Below are 22,579 nucleotides of genomic sequence, written 5' to 3'. Positions count from 1 at the left end.
CTGCATTATTTAATTTACCAAAGCAATTACCAAAGATTTAATGACAAAATCAAAAGCATGCATTATCTCGAGTTAGAATTTTGTGGTATTCTACCATATTTAATCAAATAATGCTGGCATAATCATTAACTCCATAGGTGTAATAAATAGAACAGTATTGTTTTAGCTATAAATGTTGGGATAATGGAAAGCTATTTAATCTTTCTAACAATAAATAAAAGCCTATTTTAAACTCGTAAGAGAATTGGGACCATATTTGTGAGAAGAAAATATATGAATTATCAAGAGAATTAGTTACTAAAAATAGATCCAACATAGAAGTAAAAATGCCGTGCTTAAGTTTAAACACAGAAATCATTGTGTAACTACTTAATTTTAAATGTTTACTAACCTACTTGGGAAATACGCATTGCAAGAAGTGTAAATGTTGAGCTCTGCATCATGGTGGAAGAAGTTCTACAAAGTCTGGCACCAGTCTGCTTTCCAGTTCTACCCCCTTACCTCCTTTTATTTCTTCTTGGCACTCCTTCCTTATGAGCCACCATCCCAGACCACATCTGTAAAGTTTGACTTTCTCAGAGAAGCCCTGTTGGTCCTCTCCCCTTGCACAAATGATCGCTTTTCTCTCCTCTCCCAGCACTTTGTATATACCTCTCTTTGACACTGTATTATCTCTTGATTACTTGTTGACATCTCTATTTGTTGTACTAGGACGTTTGCTGATTGACTAGTTAGATGGATGGATGGATGGATGGAGGATAGATGGATCCCCTGGCATCAGAGAAGACTCATTGTAGGAAAATGTTGGCAACTCCCACACCACTCTTAGTTCTGTGTCTCAACCCTCACTCTACACCATCTTTTGCCAACCTTCCTTCTCTGTTATGGAATACAGGGAATTGACCGCAATGAAATCTGTCACACACGGATGGAAGCGGCCCAGCTTCAGAACAGAGAGCAACTCTAGAATGACTTTCCACAAAAAATAAGGAATATCCTCATCGCCCAGGAACTATGCCCCTGACGCTTTCTTAATTCCTTTCTTAATTCCTATCCATAGTTGTAATCATGACACTAGAAAGAAATAAGTTATAAATAAAACTGTTTAGATGCAGAACTTAATTTTCATACTCAAAATATACAGTAACACTGTATATTAAAAACCTAAGGAAAGTAAAAATAATACTTATCAGTTAGGTAAGTCTTACTTTGATTTCTGACATAACATCACTAACTTGCTAGATCCTTGCACTGGGTCCTAGAGAGATTGGGTCTTGTACATGTCAGTATCATTTCCAAAGCCCAGCAGGCTTTTACACACAAGTGTTCAACAGAATGAACAGAAGAGAATCATATTCAATCACAATTTATCGATCATGTCAAGTCGCACACGTTTCCAGCATCTCACCAGGTTACTGTTCAGGGCGATCCACACAGGTTCATTCAGCGTCTGCATCTGCATCCACGCAAACGCATTACTATAGGGATCTAGAATGCTAGCGATCAGGGAAGTGTGAAGCTTGCAGTAATCATCTGCTTCATGCCACTGCAGCTTTAATTTCATGAGTGAGTAGCTACTTTCGCCATATTTAATAAAGCCATCTGTTGGAATTGTTGTTGGAGAACTAGGCAAGGAAGGGTCTGGAATAAAAAATTATTTCCATTAACATTAAACATTACCTGAGCGCCATCCGTACATGACTTCTATACCTCACACATCCTAAAAAGAATCTGAACAGCACCATTCAAACTGTCAGGGGTTAAACATATTTTCATGAGCCATTTCACACCAGAACACAAAGTTCTATTTTTTAATCAGTATGCCTCACTGAATTAAGTCATTTCCAAATGCTATTTAGAATATTAAGGTAAATACACGATCAAGTTTCTAAACTCTAAAACCAAAAAGACTTGCAAATACTATGAGATCTAGTATCTGGATGAAAGACACGCCACAGTTTAATCTCATAAATTAAAGAACATCTAGCATCCTGTCAACACGAATCTTTTTTTTTTTTTCCATCTTGGTCAAATTTTAAAGTCAAGAACAGTCTTCCTCTCCTCCCCTCCCCCCACCCGACTCTGTTCCATTCCACCCATGAATTTGCATCTATTTGTATCTATTTGACTTCACCTGTGAGTCGTGTACCTTCAAGAAATTGGTTTATGGTCTGGAGTGAAGCCATATAACAGTTTCCACTTCATTTGACCTTGATCTCAGGATCAAGCTTTAATCTTATGACGATTTCCCATGTGAGCCCCGTATCTTATCCAAACTGAAGCCTTTGCAAGCTGGCGTCACTCTGGCTTTCTGATCTTTCCTCCTCAATCTCTCAGCATGCGTTTCTAATAACGACTCTAGACTCACCCATACTTTGGGCCACTTACTGTCAAGACCCCAAAAAATCTTGTTTCTGGGCACCTTAGCTGATGCCTTAGGGCAGAACAGAGGTCAGCGGATGACAGCCAGAGGGTGAAATCTGGCCTGTTGTCTGTTTTTGTAGCCCATGAGTTTTTAAATGGTTGGGGAAAAAAAAACAATGAAAAATATTTTGTGACATGTAAACAATACGTGAAATTCCAATTTGTGTCCATAAATAAAGTTTCAGTGGAACTCGGCCACGCTCATTTGTTTACATACTGTCTATGATTGTCTGCGATCACAGCAGAGTTGAGTCATTGCAACAAAAACTTCATGGTCTACAAAGCCTGCAATATTTATAATCTGTCTCTTACAGAAAAAGGTTGCCAACCCCTGGTCTAGGGTTTTAGATGTCCCTGCCTACTGATGTTGTCTTGGCCAATTCTCCAACCTGTTCCACTGCATACCAACCCAACCCACCATGTGCCCTGTTCTGTCACTCCAAGAATGCCAAACTTTCTTTTGAAGAATCTGGTAAGGCAACAATTTTAATTCAGCAAGGAGGGCAGCCTCCCCTTTCTTCTGCTGTTGCTGCCACCGTGTGTTGATAGAATAGCATTAAACCAAGAGACCCAGCCCCGGATCCTTACGTGTTACAGCCAGTAGGAAGTAAACAGTCTCATCGTTTCCCAGCTTGGAGAGAGCTGGGTTTGTCTTAACAACATGGGAAGAGTTTTGGACCGCCAGAAGTGCCCAATGAAGCTTGAGAGAAAGCTTTAAGAAGCTTCACCAAAGGCTGTACGCAGCCAGGAAATTAGCTCATTTATCCAATTCGCTTGTTTATTAAAACACTCAGAAAAAATTATAAGGAGAAAACTAAATCACTGAGGGGTTACTTTCAGGTGGTTAGATTATGGGTAATTTTTTCTCTTTATGCTTTTCTGTATTTTCTAAAATTTCATCAAGGGATTGTTCTTAAGTGTTTTATATTCGTATGTATTCATTCACGTTTTTATTTAGGTATCTTTATATATTTACATGAATTCATATATATTCATTCATACATACTCATATATATGAATAAAAGCAACACTGTTTTACTTTTCATTTATTTAATTTTATTCTTTTGGCCACGCTGCACAGATTGCGGGATCTTAATTCCCCAACCAGGGATCAAACCCAGGCCCCAGCAGTGAAAGCCCTGAGTCCTAAACACTGGACCACCAGGGACTTCCTGAAAACAACACTGTTTTAAAAAAGTACTGAACACACATTCTTTGTTGAAATTTTAGAAAATATAGAAAAGCATAAAAATGAGAAAAAAATTACTTAGAATCTAGCCACATCAATATTTTAGTGTTTCCTCATAATTGTTATATATATATAGAGAGAGATATAGATGTATAGACATATTATATATAATATAAATGCAAATATATATACATAGAGAGAGAGCGTTAGAAAGAGACAGTTTTTGATAAATGAAGAAAAATACAGTAGTACAGTGAAGGAACGAAAGGTCTTAATCCCACGATGCAAACACATCCACTATTCCTATTTTGATGCATTTCCATCGCCTTCTTGTTCTTTTTTTTTAAGGGGGTTCAAAGTGTTTTTTGCGTCATCAGTAGTCTACAAAATTTCATATTCTGCCTTTTTCACGTTAACACTGTCGACCTTTCCTGAAACCTAAGTCATTAAAAATTGTCAAAATATCTTTTTTTGGCAGCAAATATTCTATCCCTTGTGTTTACAGGAAGAAGAAAAAGAAGATTTTAAACAAGTTTAGGAATCATCATTCCCTCCTGGAAGGGGACTCCCCTCTTTCCCCAAAGTGTGGAAGCACAGATGCATTACCAGTGGCCTAAGATTCTGGTGCTCGAAGGGTGTAGCCGAGAGAGAAAAGCGGCATGGCCTGGACCTTCTTTTGGATCAATAGGAGGTTAGAATTCCTGCAGGACTTTGCAATCATCTGAAAATATCTTCAGTGATTTTCAGTCATTGTCAGAAATTGATATCAGTTCCCTGATTCCCCAGAAAGTATAGAAAAATTTGTTAGATCCGGGAGATTAAGCAGCTTCTAATTCAAGCTCCTCTGAGAGCTCTGCTCAGGGTGACAGCAGCCCACCTCAACCTCAACCCTCATCTCTAATCTTTTATTTTCTGAACCTCTTCTTATGTAGCCAAATGTTTCTATTCTAATTTCACTCGAAACTAAAATGCACACGACCATAATCTTGATTCTTGGTCGATATCCACATATCTGTTTTATTTTCCTTGCACCACAGTTAGGCTTCCTAAGATGAAAAAAGGACCACAAATAAGACATCTACATTTTTAGAGACACAGAATATATAACAAGTAATGAGGCATATAGGGTGTTTTGGGGCAACGGTTCTCAAATTACACAAATTGAAGTGAGGTATCCCTACTCTGACATTTTTTTCTTTTAAGGTAGAGGTAAGCAAGCATCCCAAATTTCTAACAAAATTAGAAAAAGTTTCAACCTCTAGTTTAACCTGTGCAAACTTTCTGGTAATGGATGAGGGGGCACATTCATGAATAAATTACGGAAAATATCCTTTTTGTCTGTCACAGCCATCCATGGATGAAAGTGAGAATCAAATAAACATGTTGGTGGGGACTTCCCTGGCGGTCCAGTGATTAAGACTCCGTGCTTCCACTGCAGGAGGCGCAGGTTCGATCCTTCGTCGGGGAACTAATGTTCCACATGCCACACGGCACGGCCAAAAAAAATTTTTAATTATTTAATTAAAATTTTTTTTTAAAAACAACGTGTTGATGTGCAAGGGAAGGGTCACTTTTTTAAAACAAAACTTAATTTTTTTAGAGCAGTTTAAGGCGCACAGCAAAATTGAGAAGAATGTCACTTTTTAAAAAGTATGGAAAAACCCCACCTCTTCCAGCCCAGCGTGGTCCGGTAGGACTTACCGGGAGGTGTTCGGCATATATAACCTCGCTTACTGTCACAGGTGTCATCCATCCATTTTCCTGCGTCCCTTGACTTCCCTCCGATAATAAGAACACAGTCAGCCTGTATATTCATGGAGAAGAAAAAAAAAGCCAAATGGGGATGGATAATTATTTAAACCAATTCATTAATAAGCAAAAAAAAAAAAAAAAAAAAAAAAATCCTTTATCCCTAACCTCCAACTTTAAGGATAGTCCTAATTCATCTACAGCATGTTTAATTCATCCCTACTTTCCATGCTACTGGCCAACTTTCACGCAGATCCCTCACTGAACCCTTGCTATTTTAATTGAAAATTAAGCAGAATTGGATAAACTTTGGAGCTGGTTCTGAGAAACGCTGCTGTCAGAAATCTCATTAACTCCCTGAAAGCTACCACAGCTTTCACCAGGGCCAGAGACATCTTCTCAGCCTCCAGCCTCATTATCCCATGAGCCTCAACTATCAGGAACCCCTAACCGTGCATTTCAAAGAGTCTCTGCTCATTCCCATCCCCCTTCTTAGCTATTCTTATCTTTCATTATCCTGGCTCAGCCTCTCTGCTCTAAACCAGGAAACCTACACAGAACAAGCATGCCTCCACTACACAATGCATGTGAACATTTCTCTCCCACTCTCTTTATCAAACTACATTTAATCCTCTCCATTTTATAAGTCCTGAAATTGTAACAACACAATACATGTGTTTTGATTCCAGTTTTGTGGAATACAAACTTTATATTTTTACACACACTAAGAAAAAAATCTAGGAGTAAAACCAACAAAACAGTGTTGTTGTTTTTTTCCTGGAAGGTGAGTTTACAGATATTGTTTGTTTCTGTTGTTTCTCCTTTTCATTATGTTCTAAAAACAGAAAAACTTGTGCAACATTGAATTTTTTAAAATGAAACTTACCACTCATCCAGGAAATCTTTCTAAGCAAACCCTGTCTCACTCCAGTCTACTTTTCAGCCCTCATTTATGTAATAAGGATTGAAAGAATTTCTCCCCCGAAAGTCACTTACCCACAACCAGAATATATCTACCCTACACAGAGCTACCAAATTAATTATCATAAAGATGCCATCTTGATAAGATTGTTTTTCTGCTCAAAACTTTTTTTTTTTTTTTTTTTTTTTTTGCTGCCTATCTGACAAAGTCCAAACTCTTTCTCAGGGCATCTAAATTTCTCTGAATTCTGCTTTCCACGTTCTAAAGTTGACGCCTATTTCTTTTCTGCATGACACTCCTACTATATTTAAAGCTCTTTACTTCCGCCCAAACCCATCTTGTGCCTTTTTCTTAAAGACTTTATTCACCTTTCCCACTTAACACAACCGTCCCCAGCCTCTTGCCATGATTCCCTAATCATGATGTTTTAAACTTCTTGGGAAGAAGACCCACATTCTTCTTCACATGCCTCCTTTCCATCAAATGAAGAGCTCCACAGATATGTGCTGCCTGATTAGATCACTACATCCCATGGGAAGTTTCTTTCCTCCTAACTACTATCATGCTTTATAGCTGATCTTCTCATTACACACTTTCATATTGTTCCTCTCGTCTTTCTTGTAGAAAACTTGGGGTCTAGCTTAGGTGTAAGCTTCTTCAAGGTAGAATAAAATCTTATGTGCCTTCATGGATTCCACAATGCCTAGTATGGTGTTTAACACTGATTAGTCAGCTTCAATGATATAAGATTAAAAACAGGGAAATAAAGAAGCAATTGTCATGTACCACAATGTTCATTGAAGCTCTATTTACAACAGGCAGGACATGGAAGCAACCTAAGTGTCCATCAACAGATGAATGGATAAAGAAGATGTGGCTCATATATACAATGGAATATTACTCAGCCATAAAAAGAAATGAAACTGAGTTATTTGTAGTGAAGTGAATGGACCTAGAGTCTGTCATACAGAGTGAAGTAAGTCAGAAAGAGAAAAACAAATACACTATGCTAACACATATATATGGAATCTAAAAAAAAAAATGGTCATGAAGAACCTAGGGGCAGGACATGGGGAGGGGGAAGGGTAAGCTGGGACGAAGTGAGAGAATGGCACTGACATATATACACTACCAAATGTAAAACAGATAGCTAGTGGGAAGCAGCTGCATAGCACAGGGAGATCAGCTCGGTGCTTTGTGACCACCTAGAGGGGTGGGATAGGGAGGGTGGGAGGGAGACGCAAGAGGGAGGAGATATGGGGACATATGTATATGTATAACTGATTCACTTTGTTATAAAGCAGAAACGGACACACCATTGTAAAGCAATTATACTCCAATAAGGATGTTAAAAAATAAATAATTTTTAAAAATGTTAATTTTTTTAAAAAAGAAGCAACTGTCTGTGTCTTAGGTTAATGCACTTAGCAGAGTGTTTGACACATAGTTAGCCCTCTGCAAACAGTAGCTCAATCATGATGATGACGACAATGATAACTTCAGAAGCAGTAGGAGCTTGCTGAACTACACCCCAAATACTACAACACTTTCAAGAGTTTAGGGGTAGCTGATGCAAAGAACATTGCTAACTCTGGGTTCAAGCGTACATGCTGACGGCAGCCTGGGCCCATACTGGAGCTGGCTTTCCCTATTCCTCGCTACCATCACCGTCTATGTCCTCCCACCCCCAACCCAAAGATGAAGAGTTCTTAACTGAATGTATACCCCTTCCTTCAAGGCTGGCTCAGTCTGAAACAGTTAAAATGTGCAAGAATGAATCGGATCAAGGAGTACTCTGGCAGAATTTTTCACAGAAGATTAACCACTAATACATCGACCTGAAGCAAACCGACAGCGTATGGAGAGGTGACGGAAAGCGATATTTACATCTTCATAAGAAAGACTACTCCTTCTCCCACCAGGGTAACCTTTCCCCCAGTTTGTGTAATGCACTCCTCGGCCATCCGTCCAAAGGAACGTGTGCTCTGAATTGACATCATTCAGCCCAGTCCAGGCGTGAAAAGTGGAGTTTTTCATATGATACGTAAGGAATGCTGAAAGAAAGTTTCACAAGATCATTGTGAACTTTGAGGGGAAAGACTCCAATATCAAAAATACTCAGAATACATTAATTTATAAATACCGAGCATGTGATCAATGTCTTTATTATCATTTAAAAGCACTTACCATGAAAACAAACACATTCTAACCTGAGCAGCATGTTATCACGTCAACTTTGGACTTTGTTTCTCATAAGAAAAGTCTAGGTTTTATCTGGGTCACTGCAGATAGTTGTATAGGTTGTGCCCTACCCAAGGACCCTGGGGCGCTGGGCCCGGGGAGGCTGAAATCCACCCTATGCCCCACCCTCCGTTTTGTACACCCAGATCTGGGTTATGGCTGCCTACCATCCTGCACGAAGAGGTACATTTTTCTAATTTACGCATGGTCATCCTGTACTAGTTAGCACGTGTCCTGTTTCTATAAATAAGATAACCTGATTATACTGGGTTGACCAAAAAGTTCGCTCGGGTTCTTCTAAAACGGATTAAAGACCTAAATGTAAGGCCAGACACTATCAAACTCTTAGAGGAAAACATAGGCAGAACACTCTATGACATAAATCACAGCAAGATCCTTTTTGACCTACCTCCTAGAAGAATGGAAATAAAAACAAAAATAAACAAATGGGACCTAATGAAACTTAAAAGCTTTTGCACAGCAAAGGAAACCATAAACAAGATGAAAAGACAACCCTCAGAATGGGAGAAAATATTTGCAAATGAAGCAACTGACAAAGGATTAATCTCCAAAATATACAAGCAGCTCATGCAGCTCAATATCAAAAAAACAAACAACCCAATCCAAAAATGGGCAGAAGACCTAAATAGACATTTCTCCAAAGAAGATATACAGACTGCCAACAAACACATGAAAGAATGCTCAATATCACTAATCATTAGAGAAATGTAAATCAAAACTACAATGAGATATAATCTCACACCGGTCAGAATGGCCATCATCAAAAAATCTAGAAACAATAAATGCTGGAGAGGGTGTGGAGAAAAGGGAACCCTCTTGCACTGCTGGTGGGAATGTAAATTGATACAGTCACTATGGAGAACAGTATGGAGGTCCCTTAAAAAACTAAAAATAGAACTACCATACCACCCAGCAATCCCACTACTGGGCATATACCCTGAGAAAACCATAATTCAAAAAGAGTCATGTACCAAAATGTTCATTGCAGCTCTATTTACAATAGCCAGGACATGGAAGCAACCTAAGTGCCCATCATCGGATGAATGGATAAAGAAGATGTGGCACATATATACAATGGAATATTACTCAGCCATAAAAAGAAACGAAATTGAGATATTTGTAGTGAGGTGGATGGACCTAGAGTCTGTCATACAGAGTGAAGTCAGAAAGAGAAAGACAAATACCATATGCTAACACATATATATGGAATCTAAGAAAAAAAAAAAGGTCATGAAGAACCCAGGGGTAAGACGGGAATAAAGACACAGACCTACCAGAGAATGGACTTGAGGATATGGGGAGGGGGAAGGGTGAGGTGGGACGAAGTGAGAGAGAGGCATGGACATATATACACTACCAAACGTAAAGTAGATGGCTAGTGGGAAGCAGCCGCATAGCACAGGGAGATCAGCTTGGTGCTTTGTGACCACCTAGAAGGTGGGATAGGGAGGGTGGGAGGGAGGGAGATGCAAGAGAGAAGAGATATGGGAACATATGTATATGTATAACTGATTTACTTTATTATGCAGCAGAAACTAACACACCATTGTAAAGCAATTATACTGCAATAAAGATTTTTTTTTTTAAAAAAAAAAAGGCATGGAGATTAAAAAAACATAAAGGATGCTATGGAAAAACCCGAACGAACTTTTTGGCCAACATAATAATAACTAGGGGCCAAAGAGAGCTCTTAACCTTAAAAAGTTCTGAAAATAGAAACTATCTGTCAAAACGAAAAAGCATTAGGCTGTCAAATGATCACCACCTTGGACTGACAAACCAAAAGAGCTACCCGAATGGAACTCCTCCAGGACAGCCAGTTCCTAAGGGGTCAGCAGCCATCCACATCCACTGCGCATGCTTGGACCCAGGGGGCATCCTGGTGCTAAGTGCTCACATCACTGGGAGAGAAATTCAGAGAAAGCAGGACAAATATGGCCTCTTGCTTCTTTATCAATTCTGTGGCAGACAGGATGGTGGCAAATATCCAGAAACTCTAAGAGGCTTAAACATACATGTTCCCCAACCCTTCTCCAGCAGCCCATCCCCATGCCTGCCACACCATGGCAGCCGCCTTCTGAGGCCAGCAACCTCACCTGCCAGGAGCTGTGGACACCAAGGACACTAGATGGGACCGAGTGAATGAGCACGGACTCTACGGGACAATTTCCAAACTCTGCTTAAACACGACTCCTGAATGCAAATAGGAAACCAAATGACTAAGCACTTGGGTTACTAATAGAAAATGTATAATAGAAAGAAGGCCACAGAGATTATCTGTTTATTCATGAACAAACAGTTCCACAGAAGGGTCATTGCTACAGGCTTAGTCTTCGGCAGAGTAATAGACGCCACGACACTGCTCAGAGATCTGCTTATTTCTCTATTAACTCAAAGTAAAAAAAAAAAAGAAAAGAAATTTCTTATAATATTTTTCAGAAAGAAAAGAGCATGGGTAGATATTTACTTTGGTTTTTTTTATTTCCTAAATAAGATCATAGCTCTTGCCTTATCCCCAACTTGAAATGAAATGTGGAAAAGCTCTACCTGCCAATATTTCAACACTGACTTGTTTTCTGCCAAGAACCACAAAAAGAATTCAACAGCGTGTGCCTGTGTTGCCAGGAATAATGTTAGTTTATCTGAAAATTGTTCCCTTCTGCACATCTCTATGACCCAGGTTCTAATTTTGTTATGGCAAGAATCAGCTCTTTGTGGTTAAGAGAGGGAATCAATTATTGTGTTTCTCTGCTGGGTAGCTAAGCCCAGAATGTGGTAGACCAGTTAGAGAAATGTGAGTGTTATATTCCTGAATTTTTTTTATTGTGTGCTATGGTTTGACACTTTTCTTTCAGTGTCTGGCAAGCTGCTGAACTTGTCAAAGGTTCTCAGTGAAAGCCTGGTTGATTTACTGAAGAATGTGTTCCAAGAAAGCACATGGTAGCATTTATGGAGTGAAATGAACACTTAGGAGAGCGCCACAGAGCGTTCCAAGGTCTTTCTTCTTTCTTATCTTTTTTGAGGTATATCATTTTTTCCCAATAAATGATTTTGGAAGTCAAAGAACCTCAGAACCAAAAGGGAACTTAGAAATCATCCAGTCTACATCTTTCCCCAACAACATCTCCTAAATTCCTACACACAACAGATATGTATTGGGCATCTTCCATGCTACATACCAGTCAACACATGTGACTCTGCAGCACCCATTTCAGTACCTTCCAACAAAAGCATTTTCACAGCCCTTTACAAGAACTCACGAAGCATCCCATCCAATTCGTTCTAATTGTTAGAATAACCTCCTAATTTTGAGCCTACATTTGTTTCCCTGTAACTGCCACTCATGGGTTCTAAGTCTTCCTTCTTTAGTGGGACGATCCTTCAAAGTTCACATCCTCTTTTCCAGGCTGTGAAACCTACTGTCTTTCAAACCGTCCTCACTCGCTGCTGGCTGTGGTTTCCAAACCTTCATCAGTTTAGCTGCTGTCATCTGAAAGGCCCGCAGTTGGTCAACATCATTTTTAAAGTAACTAATTTAACCTAATATCTACTTCCAGTAAGGTGGCCCCAAAAAGACCATGTGAAAGGGGTCAAGTACCTTTCTCTTGACCACAGTATACTGAATTTTACAATCTGCTGTATGTAAGTGGTGTGTTTCTTCATCCTGTTCTTCAAAGCTCTGGCTTATCCTTACGTTTTATCAAATTTTTTTTTCTCAATTTGTTCAAAGTTCATATTGAAAAATTAGTTTTATTGCATTATAAATTCTATATCAAGTGACTAGAAGAGCAGTAAATGGAAAATGAGCAATTTCTAATTTTATTCCTGGAACTACTCTTCTTCTTTGACTCTTTGGTGAAAAAACTGGTTTGGCAGAAACAGATGGAATTGAAGCTGGAAGACCCAGTTTGATTCCCAGTCCTACCCCTTGCCCTGTAAGCTCCCTGATCTAAGGCTCCCTGAGCACATTTCCTCATTCACAAGGGACTAATGATTCCTGCTTCATAGACTTGTTAGGAAAATGGAAAGGCAACGTACATGTAAAACGCTCAGCATAAGGCCTACAGCTAATAAAATAGCTCCCAACATGTGCTTGTTGTCCCTTCCTAGTCTTTACTCTGGAACACCGAAAATTCATTTACTATAAGCAACATTCTACCATTTTAGGGGAAAAAGTTACATATTTATGTTCATCACCGACTGTAAAACGGCCCACACACCTTGCTCTTTTTCATTGTGTATGGACACCAGATTTCCTCCAAATCCTATGCAAGCTTTTCGTGCCTCTTGCCAATTTTTTCTTTCTTCTTCAACAAATCCAAAGATTTTGAAACACTCAGATGGAAAGAGAAAAAAATCATAGGGATTAGATAAAGATAACAGTATTTGCTCTAAAGAAATCAAAATGATCCATGAAGATTAGAGCTAAATATACATTTGCTCACAACTAAATAGAAATGCAAAAAATTGTTAGTTTTAGGGCTTCCGTGGTGGCGCAGTGGTTGGGAGTCTGCCTGCCGATGCAGGGGACAGGGGTTCGTGCCCCGGTCCGGGAGGATCCCACATGCCGCGTAGCGGCTGGGCCCGTGAGCCATGGCCGCTGAGCCTGAGCGTCCGGAGCCTGTGCTCCTCAGCGGGAGAGGCCACAACAGTGAGAGGCCCGCGTACCGTAAAAAAAAAAAAAAAAAAAAAGGAAAAAAAAAATTGTTAGTTTTATTACCCATCAGCTTTCTTTGCAAAGTTTTTTCTCTCTTGGGACAAAGGGCATGACTATTTGGGTAATACCGTCAAGTTTACTATCAATTCCCACAGAGAATTTAACATGGAATTTCCACATATTCTTGCCTAAAATTTTTAAAGTGATGAGCCAAGCAAACATTAACTTGAAGCTGAAAGATTTGCATTGCTACTCTGCACACTAGTCAGTGACGTGACTACAACTAAGTTTTCTTAGTACCTTGTAATTATAAAAATTCCAACCTTCCTTACAACCTCCTGGGACCGAGGGTGTGGTAGGGAGAGCCGTGGCATTGATACTACTGTTATGGCGTTGACAAATGAAGGCATTTGGAGAACCACAGTTAATGTCATTCCAGAATCCTGACAAAGAACAGAATAGTCAAATTAGATTTACATGCTTAAAAACACTGTTTTTTAAAAAAACTTTTTTAAAAACACTTTTTTTTTAAAAAAACACCTTTGTATTGAAGTACAGTTGATTTACAATGTTGTGTTAGTTTTGGGTGTAAAGCACAGTGACTCAGTTATATATATCAAATTTTTTTCCATTATAGGTTATTACAAGATATTGAATACAGTTTTCTGTGCTATACAGTAGGTCCTTGTGGTTTATCTATTTTATATACAGGAGTGAAAAACACTTTTTAAAATGTGTTTAGTTTACAATAGCCAAGACATGGAAGCAACCTAAGTGTCCATCAACAGAGGAATGGATAAAGGAGTTGTGGTACATGTATACAATGGAATATTGCTCAGCCATGAAAAAGAATAAAATAATGCCATTTGCAGCAACCTGGATGGACCTAGAGACTGTCAAACTGAGTAAAATAAGTCCGGCAGAGAAAGAGAAATATCATATGATACTGCTTATATGCAGAATCTTAAAAAAAAATGATACAAACGAACTTATTTACAAAACAGAAACGGACTCACAGACTTAGAAAATGAACTTATGGTTACCGGGGGTGGGGGGTGGGGGGAAGGGGGAGGGTGATAGTTAGGGAGTTTGGTATTGACATGTATACACTGCTGCATTTAAAATAAATAACCAACAGGGGAAAAAAAGATAATAAAAAGCTTACCCCCCCCCAAAAATAAATAAATTTTAAAAATGTGTTTATATTTTATAAGGATTCTCAAAAATGGTTTATGCTACAAACATCATTTTTACACAAGAGAGAAGAAAGATCTATGTGATACCCTTTTGCGCTTTCACTTAAACCAATAATAGTTCAACTTTATAGAGAGTTTACTATGAGCAAAGCACATACTAGATGTTGCAGGTTATTATCTAAATAGCCAATAATTGCTAATAATAATAATCTCATAAACTTTATATACAAAGCATTTGCTTAGTGTTTTAGATGTATTATCTCAATCTTCTCAACAACTGATACATTCTGTTATTATTCCCATTTTACAGATAAAGACATAGAGATAAAGGAGATAGATAAACATTCTGGATACTTTCCTCATTCAGAACATGAAAACATGTTTCATAAAATGAGAAGTGAGAAGATTGTATCATTTAATTAGAGTGAATGTTAAGCATCCATTCTCCTTACAAATTGAACTGTTATGTTGCTAAAATCAGAATTCTCCTTGATTCTCTCTCCTTTTCTTGTCTGATTTAAGCACACAACTTGCTACTTTTAGCCTAAGGACGTAGCAAATGACACACCACACCACAAGGCAGATTCAAGAAGATTGTGATCTTATCTACCTGAATTTGAATACATGGTGACACAGTTTTCATCATCATTTGCAAAATTGGGTTCCCCTGTGGCCCAAGCCACATAATCCACTTTGCTTCCGTCCATCCAACTGGAAAAGAAAATTCAGCCGTTTAGCAAAAATCCAATCAGAAGAGTTGGCTACAGCCTAGTGGTGGGAACAGGCAAGTCAATCAAGATGAAGACAGCACAGCATCCGAAGCAAAGAGAAGAGAGGTTTCTAGAGAGAGCAGCAGGAAACCCCCACAGGTCATGGGCGCTCCCCCGGGGAACTGAGGTCTCCTGTAGTAACTGGATGCCTGGCTCGTCTGCTTTCTTTTCCCTCCCTGGAAGAAGTACTTTTATTCTTGATGTGAGAGAAGAAATGGAGATCCCAGTTACCCTGGAAGTGCACCAGAAGTAAACATCCTCCCATAGGACTTCTTAGGCATGAGTCCCACAAAACAAAACCACCCACAGACAGACGGAGAATACAGAGTTTCTCACTGGGCCTCTTCTCTGATTTTCATGTTTACTCTGGTTTCCCCTAAGGTAGGTGAGCCAATACTCATTTCCATAAATTATGGAAATTCGGGGGCCGTTCGTGAGCTGGAAGGAGACCAGGAGATCACCGAATCCGACCCTCTCATTTGGAGGATGGTTAAAACGGATGCTTGTCCAAAGGAGCATCACACATTTCTGATCTTTAAAAATAATGAGAGTGAGTTTGGGTCTTTCTTGCCAAAAATGGCAACAGCAGTCACATGGAACATATGTGGTTAATACATCTATGCAGGAGCCAGGAAGACACACTTGCTCTTCAAACTTAGAAGAACGTGGGTACTGATGAACAAGGAAAGAAACCCCCCAAAATGTACTAATTTCCTCCCTCCTGCAGCTCTTGCTGGTCCCTGAACCTAATGAAAAACAGTATAGTCATTCCTTTGAAGGGAAAGCATTTCAGGCAGTTGAAAGAGTACTTCAAAAGCAGTGCTCCGAAAGCAGGAAGAGGGGCAACACGAAAGGCCCCTTTGGTTCTAGGCACCAAGGACAGTCCAAATGGGAATAATTTTTCAAATAGCTTCAATATTCATATCTGTATAATACATCTTCCTAGCAGACGATTTGCTAACAGTTGATGACCTCCTGAAACAAAGAGAGGTGACATTTTGCAAGATTCAATCAGAGTCTGAGTTGTTTGAGATTTATAATGTTGAAATATTTAACAGGATTTTAAAAAATTGGTTTTTGTTTTTAAGATGCTTTGTAGGTGGAGAGCCCAGCAGGATTTTTTTTTACATTCATTCAGCAGAACCAAAATCTGAAAATCACTTTTTGTTGCTCATCACAGCACTGTCCTAAGCAAAGCTGTTTTATTTTGATTTACTTACGTAAACTTTTTATCCAAGCTGATCAATAAACCAATAAAATATGCTGGCTGTGCATCATTCCTGTTGACCTAGAACATGGAAGTTTACATGTAGTTCAATCTGTACTTAGATGATAAGCAAATTCTTAAATAAAACCTACAGATTAACGAGGCAGGCTATTTGGGGACTTTTCTAAGGAGGCATTCAGACAGAAACTTTGTTGTATATTCAATGGTTTTCATAGAAATAAAAGGAAAAGTATGCACATTATATAACAACCTGCATTTATATAGCAAATACCTTAAGACATTCTCTGTAACATCAGATGTCATTAGACACTATTAAAGACGTTCTTTAAAACAAAGTAGCCATTTGGGATTATGTGTCTAAGGAAAGACTTCTCCACCCACAAATATACCGGTGCAATATTAGGAAAGATCCTGAGAATTTCAAACCACGGTATATCTACGAAGATGGAGATAAGTCATGCTATACTCCAATACCTTTGTGATCAAATGAATTTTTATTCTTTCGTTACTGTTGAACTTATTTTTTTCCTTCTCTCCCTCTTACCTCCTTTCTGGAAAACAATAAAGATGCCATGAAGATTTTTAAAGAGAAAGATCAAGCCAAGGACGCTTGGAAACAAACCAATTATACCTTCACTGTTAGCTGACAATTTTGGCACAACCAAAAAAGACTTTTATATGAATAATCAAGCTGTACTATCTATTAACCAAGAATCTGGTTAAGATTAAGACATAAATTATAATCAACTTGCACTAAACACAAAGGGTCCAGGATTGATATATATCAACTAGTTAAGAATGATAATCTTTGAAAATCAAATTAGTGAACTCAAAGCCATCAAGTCTGGATTCTCCCAAAGCCCAGGCTAAACACTGTTTCTGGGTTCTCTGATTCTCCACTGAATACTCCAGCAATCAGGTCATTCACTTCTGCGATGGCCAATACCCAGCACCCCTGCCCTGACACTCACATCTTTACCCCTGACCTTAGGAGGTTCAAATTCAGCACATAATTGGAAATTGCACCGTGGGGTAGCAATCATAGACATTGTCTTTGCTTAGCACATGTCACTGTTCCATTCTTAAATTAATCATATGCTTACATATTTCCATAGAAACTTCTTTTCGCTTTCACTTCGGATAGAAACAAGATCACCAAAATTCCTCTTGCAAAATTCTCGTGCCTTGTCCATGGTTTCCTTCTCTTTGCTAAAATAATACTGGTAGTCTTTGTAAATAGCCCACCCATCGTCAGTGACTGGTGGATCTGAAAAATTAGTGGAAAAAAGGTGATGAATTTTATTTAGACAAATTCAAGAATCTGGTATGTATGCCACACAAAAGTGAAAAGAGCAGAGTAGCGCTATCAGAGGTATCTGCAGCTCTGAGAGCTCAGAAGGAGAAGGAAGTTGATGCTAGTACAGACTGAATCACCTAAATCCAAGTATCGACTTTCCACTAACTCTGTAAAAAACAGTTACTTTTCTTCTCAGCTAAGTTCCATGATCATTATTGGGTAAAAGAACTCCCAATGTTACATTCATCGATAGGAGCTGGAATGACTGACGTACACGCACCCATGATGTTTTAGGTTCGAAGAGTGGAAACTGTGAGAAAGCTACTTTCATCTTAAATCTAACAAAGAACTTGTAAAAGATGGACTTGGGTGCTTCAATGTGTACTTGAAGAACTAAGGAATTCAGGTACCAGGAGGGCTCCGAAGGCTTTTTCCCAACTATGGAATTCCATGATTCTGTGCTATAGTAGTTTGAGTAAAAGCCCCAAAGATGCCCAGGTCTTGATCTCTGGAATCTGTGACTGTTATACAGGAAAACGTACTTTGTAGACATGATTAAGTTAAGAACCTTCAGGTGGAGAGATTACCCTAAATTATCTGGGTGGGCCCTAAATGTAAATCGTCAGTATCCTTACAGAGGGAGATGTGAGTACAGAAGAAGGTGGTGATGTGACAAATGGAGGAAGATGCTACACTGCCGGTTCTGAAGATAAAGGGAGGGGCCGTGAACCAACAAATGCAAGGAATGCAGCTCTAGAAGCTTGTGACAAGGAAGGAGATTCACCCTTAGAGGCTCTGGAGGGAGCATGGTCCTGCCTATCCCTTGATTTCAGCCCAGGGAAACTGAGTTCACATCTCTGACCTCCAGAACTGTAAGGGAATATATGTGTGTAGCTTTAAGCCACCAAGCTTGTGGTAATTTGTTACAGCAGCCATAGGAAACTAATAAATGAGGGCCGTAGATTTGATTGATGAAAGCTGAGAAGTGATATTAACATGCCTTACGTTTGTGCATGGAAGTATCTGTCTGGAGGAGTAGAGCCAAACTTTCATGAGATTCTCAAAGATATTAAGAACCTCTTCTCTCCACCTTCCTAGGGTAAGGTTTTTGGTTTGTTTGTCTGTTTTGGTTTTGGTTTGTTTGTTTTTTTCCATTGAGAAAGGAAAGAGGAAAAAAATGAATCTATTTTCTATTTCTATCAATATAGAAATCAGGAAAAAAGGAAACACCTACTGTCTTGAGGAGCTGGGGTTGGCTCAGGCTTTGGTGTTTGTCCTGGAAAACAAAAGAAAATTAGATATAAACAGTGCTTGAACTTGTGCTATTACATATCCTTCTTGTTTCACTATTTTCACGGGTCAATATAGCTAAAAACTTAACTGCTCTCTCTTTCTCTTCCTCCCTCCCAATCTTCAATTCTCCTATCAGTTGTGGGGGAGAAGAATAAAGAGAAACAGAATTAGGAGTTAAGAATTAATCAGATCAGGTTCAACAATACCACCAGAAATTAGAAGACAGTTTTTTAGGCCCCAAAAGTAACATCATAAAAAAGAAAGAAAAGAACATGAGTTTTGGAATCAGAAGGTCTAAGTTCAAATCCCAGCTTGGGGGTTAAATGTCTTACCCTTAACTTTCTCAACTGCAAAAAGGAGTTAGTCACACACGTAAAGAGATGGGGTAAAATGTGAGTTCCTTGTGTTTAGAAAGTACTCAATAGATGTTCGTTTTGCAGTGGTGCATCTTATAACGAGCTGTGAAAGTACTTAAATTTTCATTATTTGAAACCATTAAATACGAACTATTTATTTACAAAATACAGTTTCTTCAAAAAACTTATTCTTGGGGCTTCCCTGGTAGCACAGTGATTAAGAATCCACCTGCCAATGCAGGGGACACGGGTTCGAGCCCTGGTCCGGGAAGATCCCACATGCCGCGGAGCAACTAAGCCCGTGCGCCACAACTACTGAGCCTGTGAGCCACAACTACTGAGGCCACACAACACAGCTACTGAAGTCTGTGCGCCTAGAGCCCGTGCTCCGCAGCAAGAGAAGCCACTGCAATGAGAAGCCCGCGCACCGCAACGAAGAGTAGCCCTTGCTCGCTGCAGCTAGAGAAAGCCCGCCTGCAGCAACGAAGACCCAACGCAGCCAAAAATAAATTAAAAAGAAAAGAAAACTTATTCTTACTAAATGTTTGTTTTATGAAACACTACATAAAATATTTTTCTTTCCAAGTAGTTACTAATACTTGGACTTTGCTGGAATCCAATAGAAGGACTCAAGTTACTTAGCTTTGGGTTTAATGAATTTAACATCTGTAAGAACAGAGCTACTAATAATACAAAAGGAAATCAGTCTTTGGTAGCTAAGAGACTTTTAAAGAAAAACTGGCCACTATTTATTCTTCCATTCTGAAAACACTGGAAACACTCCTCTAAGCCAGAGTAAGGAAAATAAGCAGACAGACAGTAGGAGAGTGACACAGTATCTTCAGCGATGGAGCTGGAACAGTAGCCAAGGATCCCCGACAGCAGGGGGCGACGTGGTTCCATTTATCTGTCCACAGAAGAGGAAGTGATACATATTTTGGTTCAAGGGTGGACCTGTTTATCTGAAAAGAATCTGACTTGGACGTGTGGAACTTTCTGAGTCACAAATCATGACGGATGAGTATGCATTGATCATTTGGGGCCATCAATAACATGGTGGGTCTTACAGCATCAGGGGCCTCAAAATGGTACCAGTTCTTTGACTGAACATTCCTTGAGAAATCCATAAGCAGCATATTCAGGCTGAGGGAGACTTTCACCTATTGGATGACTAACGTGGGTCAGAGGGTGGAAATGCCCAAACAGAAACTGCACCCTCATTACTCTGCTTACAGAGTAGGACACCTACCCACTCCCATGGCTATAGGACCTGAGCGAGAAGCGCAGCTCGTGGGAATTATTTTGGAGGATGTGACTCTGGTCCAGGACTCCCGGGTGGCCTTTTGATCTTCTGTTCCTTTGGAACGTTTATCTGTGCTCAGCGACTTCATTCTTATCCTGTGAAATGATGGCCCCTGCCAATTCCCTTATTTTGTTTGTTTGGTTCCACAGATAAAGGGAAGATATTGGGATCACTGGAGGTTAGTTCTCCAATCTGAGATAAAGGAGAGGACAGATCATCATACCTTTTCGTATCTGGCAAATCCAGTTGTTAAGATGTTCACAGTTAATATCGTTCCAGGACATACCAGGGTCACCTTTCAACTCACCACAATACTCAACATTTTGATAATTATTAGGTTCTCCATAAGCCCAATTTTCATATGAAACCTATATTAGAAACATTACATTACAACCATTAGCCATTTTTATCAGCCAATGTCAATCAACCATCCAAACACAAAAGGAAAGATGTTTACATTTCTTAATCGCTTCAGTTTTTTTTCACAATAGGTTTGTTTTGCAAACAAGTTTTATGAACACACCTGGGAAAGAAATAGCTTTCATTAAATGAAACTTCTGAAGTCAAATAGAGTATGCTATTAAGTATTATAAAATTTTCTTTTCCCCTTATTAAATAGAATGGATCCAGGGCCATGAAAGTGGGATTTGTATACAGGAAAAACCTGGCAAAAAGTTCCACTTCTCAGTATTGGGAGTTCCTCAATTTATAACTCATTCTTAAGGGATAATATTTCATTGTGATACTGGAAACTTTCTTTTTACTAGAGGGGTAGGAGAGAGAAATATAATTAGTTCTCCTTACAAAAGAAAAGACTTATGAAATGTTACTAAGGAAGCTACCAAACGTTGCCAAAGTGAACAGTGGAAATAAATGGAGGGCTGGGATTAGGTCCTCTGCGGAGTTCTCAGAGTGGAATCATAGCCCCCAAGGTTTTAGAATAAGCATCATGATCTATTTTCCAGAGATCTAAATACAAAATCCATGTTAACAATGGAGCCATCAAGTAATCCACCCTACCGAGCACCTTGAAAAGTTGCTGATGGGTTGGGACAGGAAGTAGAACTGAAAGTATACAGAATCACTTCCTGTGATGACGGCCAGCACGTGCCACAGCCTCTCACTTCCCTGTTCCTGAGAATGGAGAAGTCTGACAAAGCCTAATGGTTTCTAATGGAATATCAAAAGTTGTTTCCATACCTCCTAGTCTACAAGAGGTCACAAAACACTCAATTTTTAAGAAGTCTAGCTACTTGCATACCAACTTGGCATGAGAGAATGAAGACATTATTTTATATCAATTAGGGGAATGAGTTTCCTAATTTTTTTTCATCCAGTCCACCATGTTCCACCTTGGGTGAACAGGAGAACTGTCCTGGGACAGGGGCAGAATAATGGTCCTAAAGTAGCATTCATTTTGCATAGAAAAAGGTCTCTAGCTCTCATAATAACCCATCTTACCAAAAATTTGGAGTAAGCCAAAAGGTTAATACCAAAATAAATACATGATAAAGTAAGAAAATGATATGTTAAGTCAAATTACTCACAGGAGATCCATCACTCCAAGTAAAGCCCTCAGAAGGACTTCCATATGTCAGTCCCAACCAAAAGAGTTCGTGGTAGCTTCCACTAGCTCTGCAACATACAAGATATAAAGGGAGCTTATGAACCAAGTTTGGTTACCTATGAGTCCTAATCCAATTTGAAAATGACCCCCAAAACATAAATTAGTTAGTACACAGGTAAAGGGATTCAATGACTAAATGTAAGCTTTATGCAACAGTTGTGCATTTTGGTACAACCTGTAAATATCCTGAAAACAAGCTGCTGTTTGAAAGAACTGTAAAGCATTGGAAGGTACTCATTCATTTATTCATTTAACAATATGTACTGAGTGTCTTATACGTTTATAGAGCAATTCATCACAGGATTT

The 22,579-nt window shown here is 39.1% G+C and overlaps 1 protein-coding gene across 2 annotated transcripts in view; it reads right to left on the bottom strand.

Moving 5' to 3' along the window:
• MRC1 (mannose receptor C-type 1) overlaps positions 1 to 22,579 on the bottom strand; it is a 108,720-nt gene that overhangs the window by 28,163 nt on the left and 57,978 nt on the right. For both annotated transcript variants that reach the window (XM_082844930.1, XM_082844929.1), the window contains exons 14-24: positions 22,194 to 22,281; positions 20,870 to 21,014; positions 18,929 to 18,970; positions 17,501 to 17,664; positions 16,390 to 16,457; positions 15,010 to 15,110; positions 13,504 to 13,646; positions 12,767 to 12,881; positions 8,172 to 8,338; positions 5,315 to 5,417; positions 1,409 to 1,641 (exon numbers count right to left, since the gene is read on the bottom strand). In XM_082844930.1, coding sequence (XP_082701056.1) covers positions 1,409 to 1,641; positions 5,315 to 5,417; positions 8,172 to 8,338; positions 12,767 to 12,881; positions 13,504 to 13,646; positions 15,010 to 15,110; positions 16,390 to 16,457; positions 17,501 to 17,664; positions 18,929 to 18,970; positions 20,870 to 21,014; positions 22,194 to 22,281 — 1,369 coding nt within the window. The remainder of the gene's footprint in view (positions 1 to 1,408; positions 1,642 to 5,314; positions 5,418 to 8,171; positions 8,339 to 12,766; positions 12,882 to 13,503; positions 13,647 to 15,009; positions 15,111 to 16,389; positions 16,458 to 17,500; positions 17,665 to 18,928; positions 18,971 to 20,869; positions 21,015 to 22,193; positions 22,282 to 22,579) is intronic.

Source organism: Leucopleurus acutus (assembly GCF_964270905.1).
Source record: "Leucopleurus acutus genome assembly, chromosome: 1".
Lineage (NCBI taxonomy): Eukaryota > Metazoa > Chordata > Mammalia > Artiodactyla > Delphinidae > Leucopleurus > Leucopleurus acutus.
This window is presented reverse-complemented; position numbering and strand designations above follow the sequence as displayed.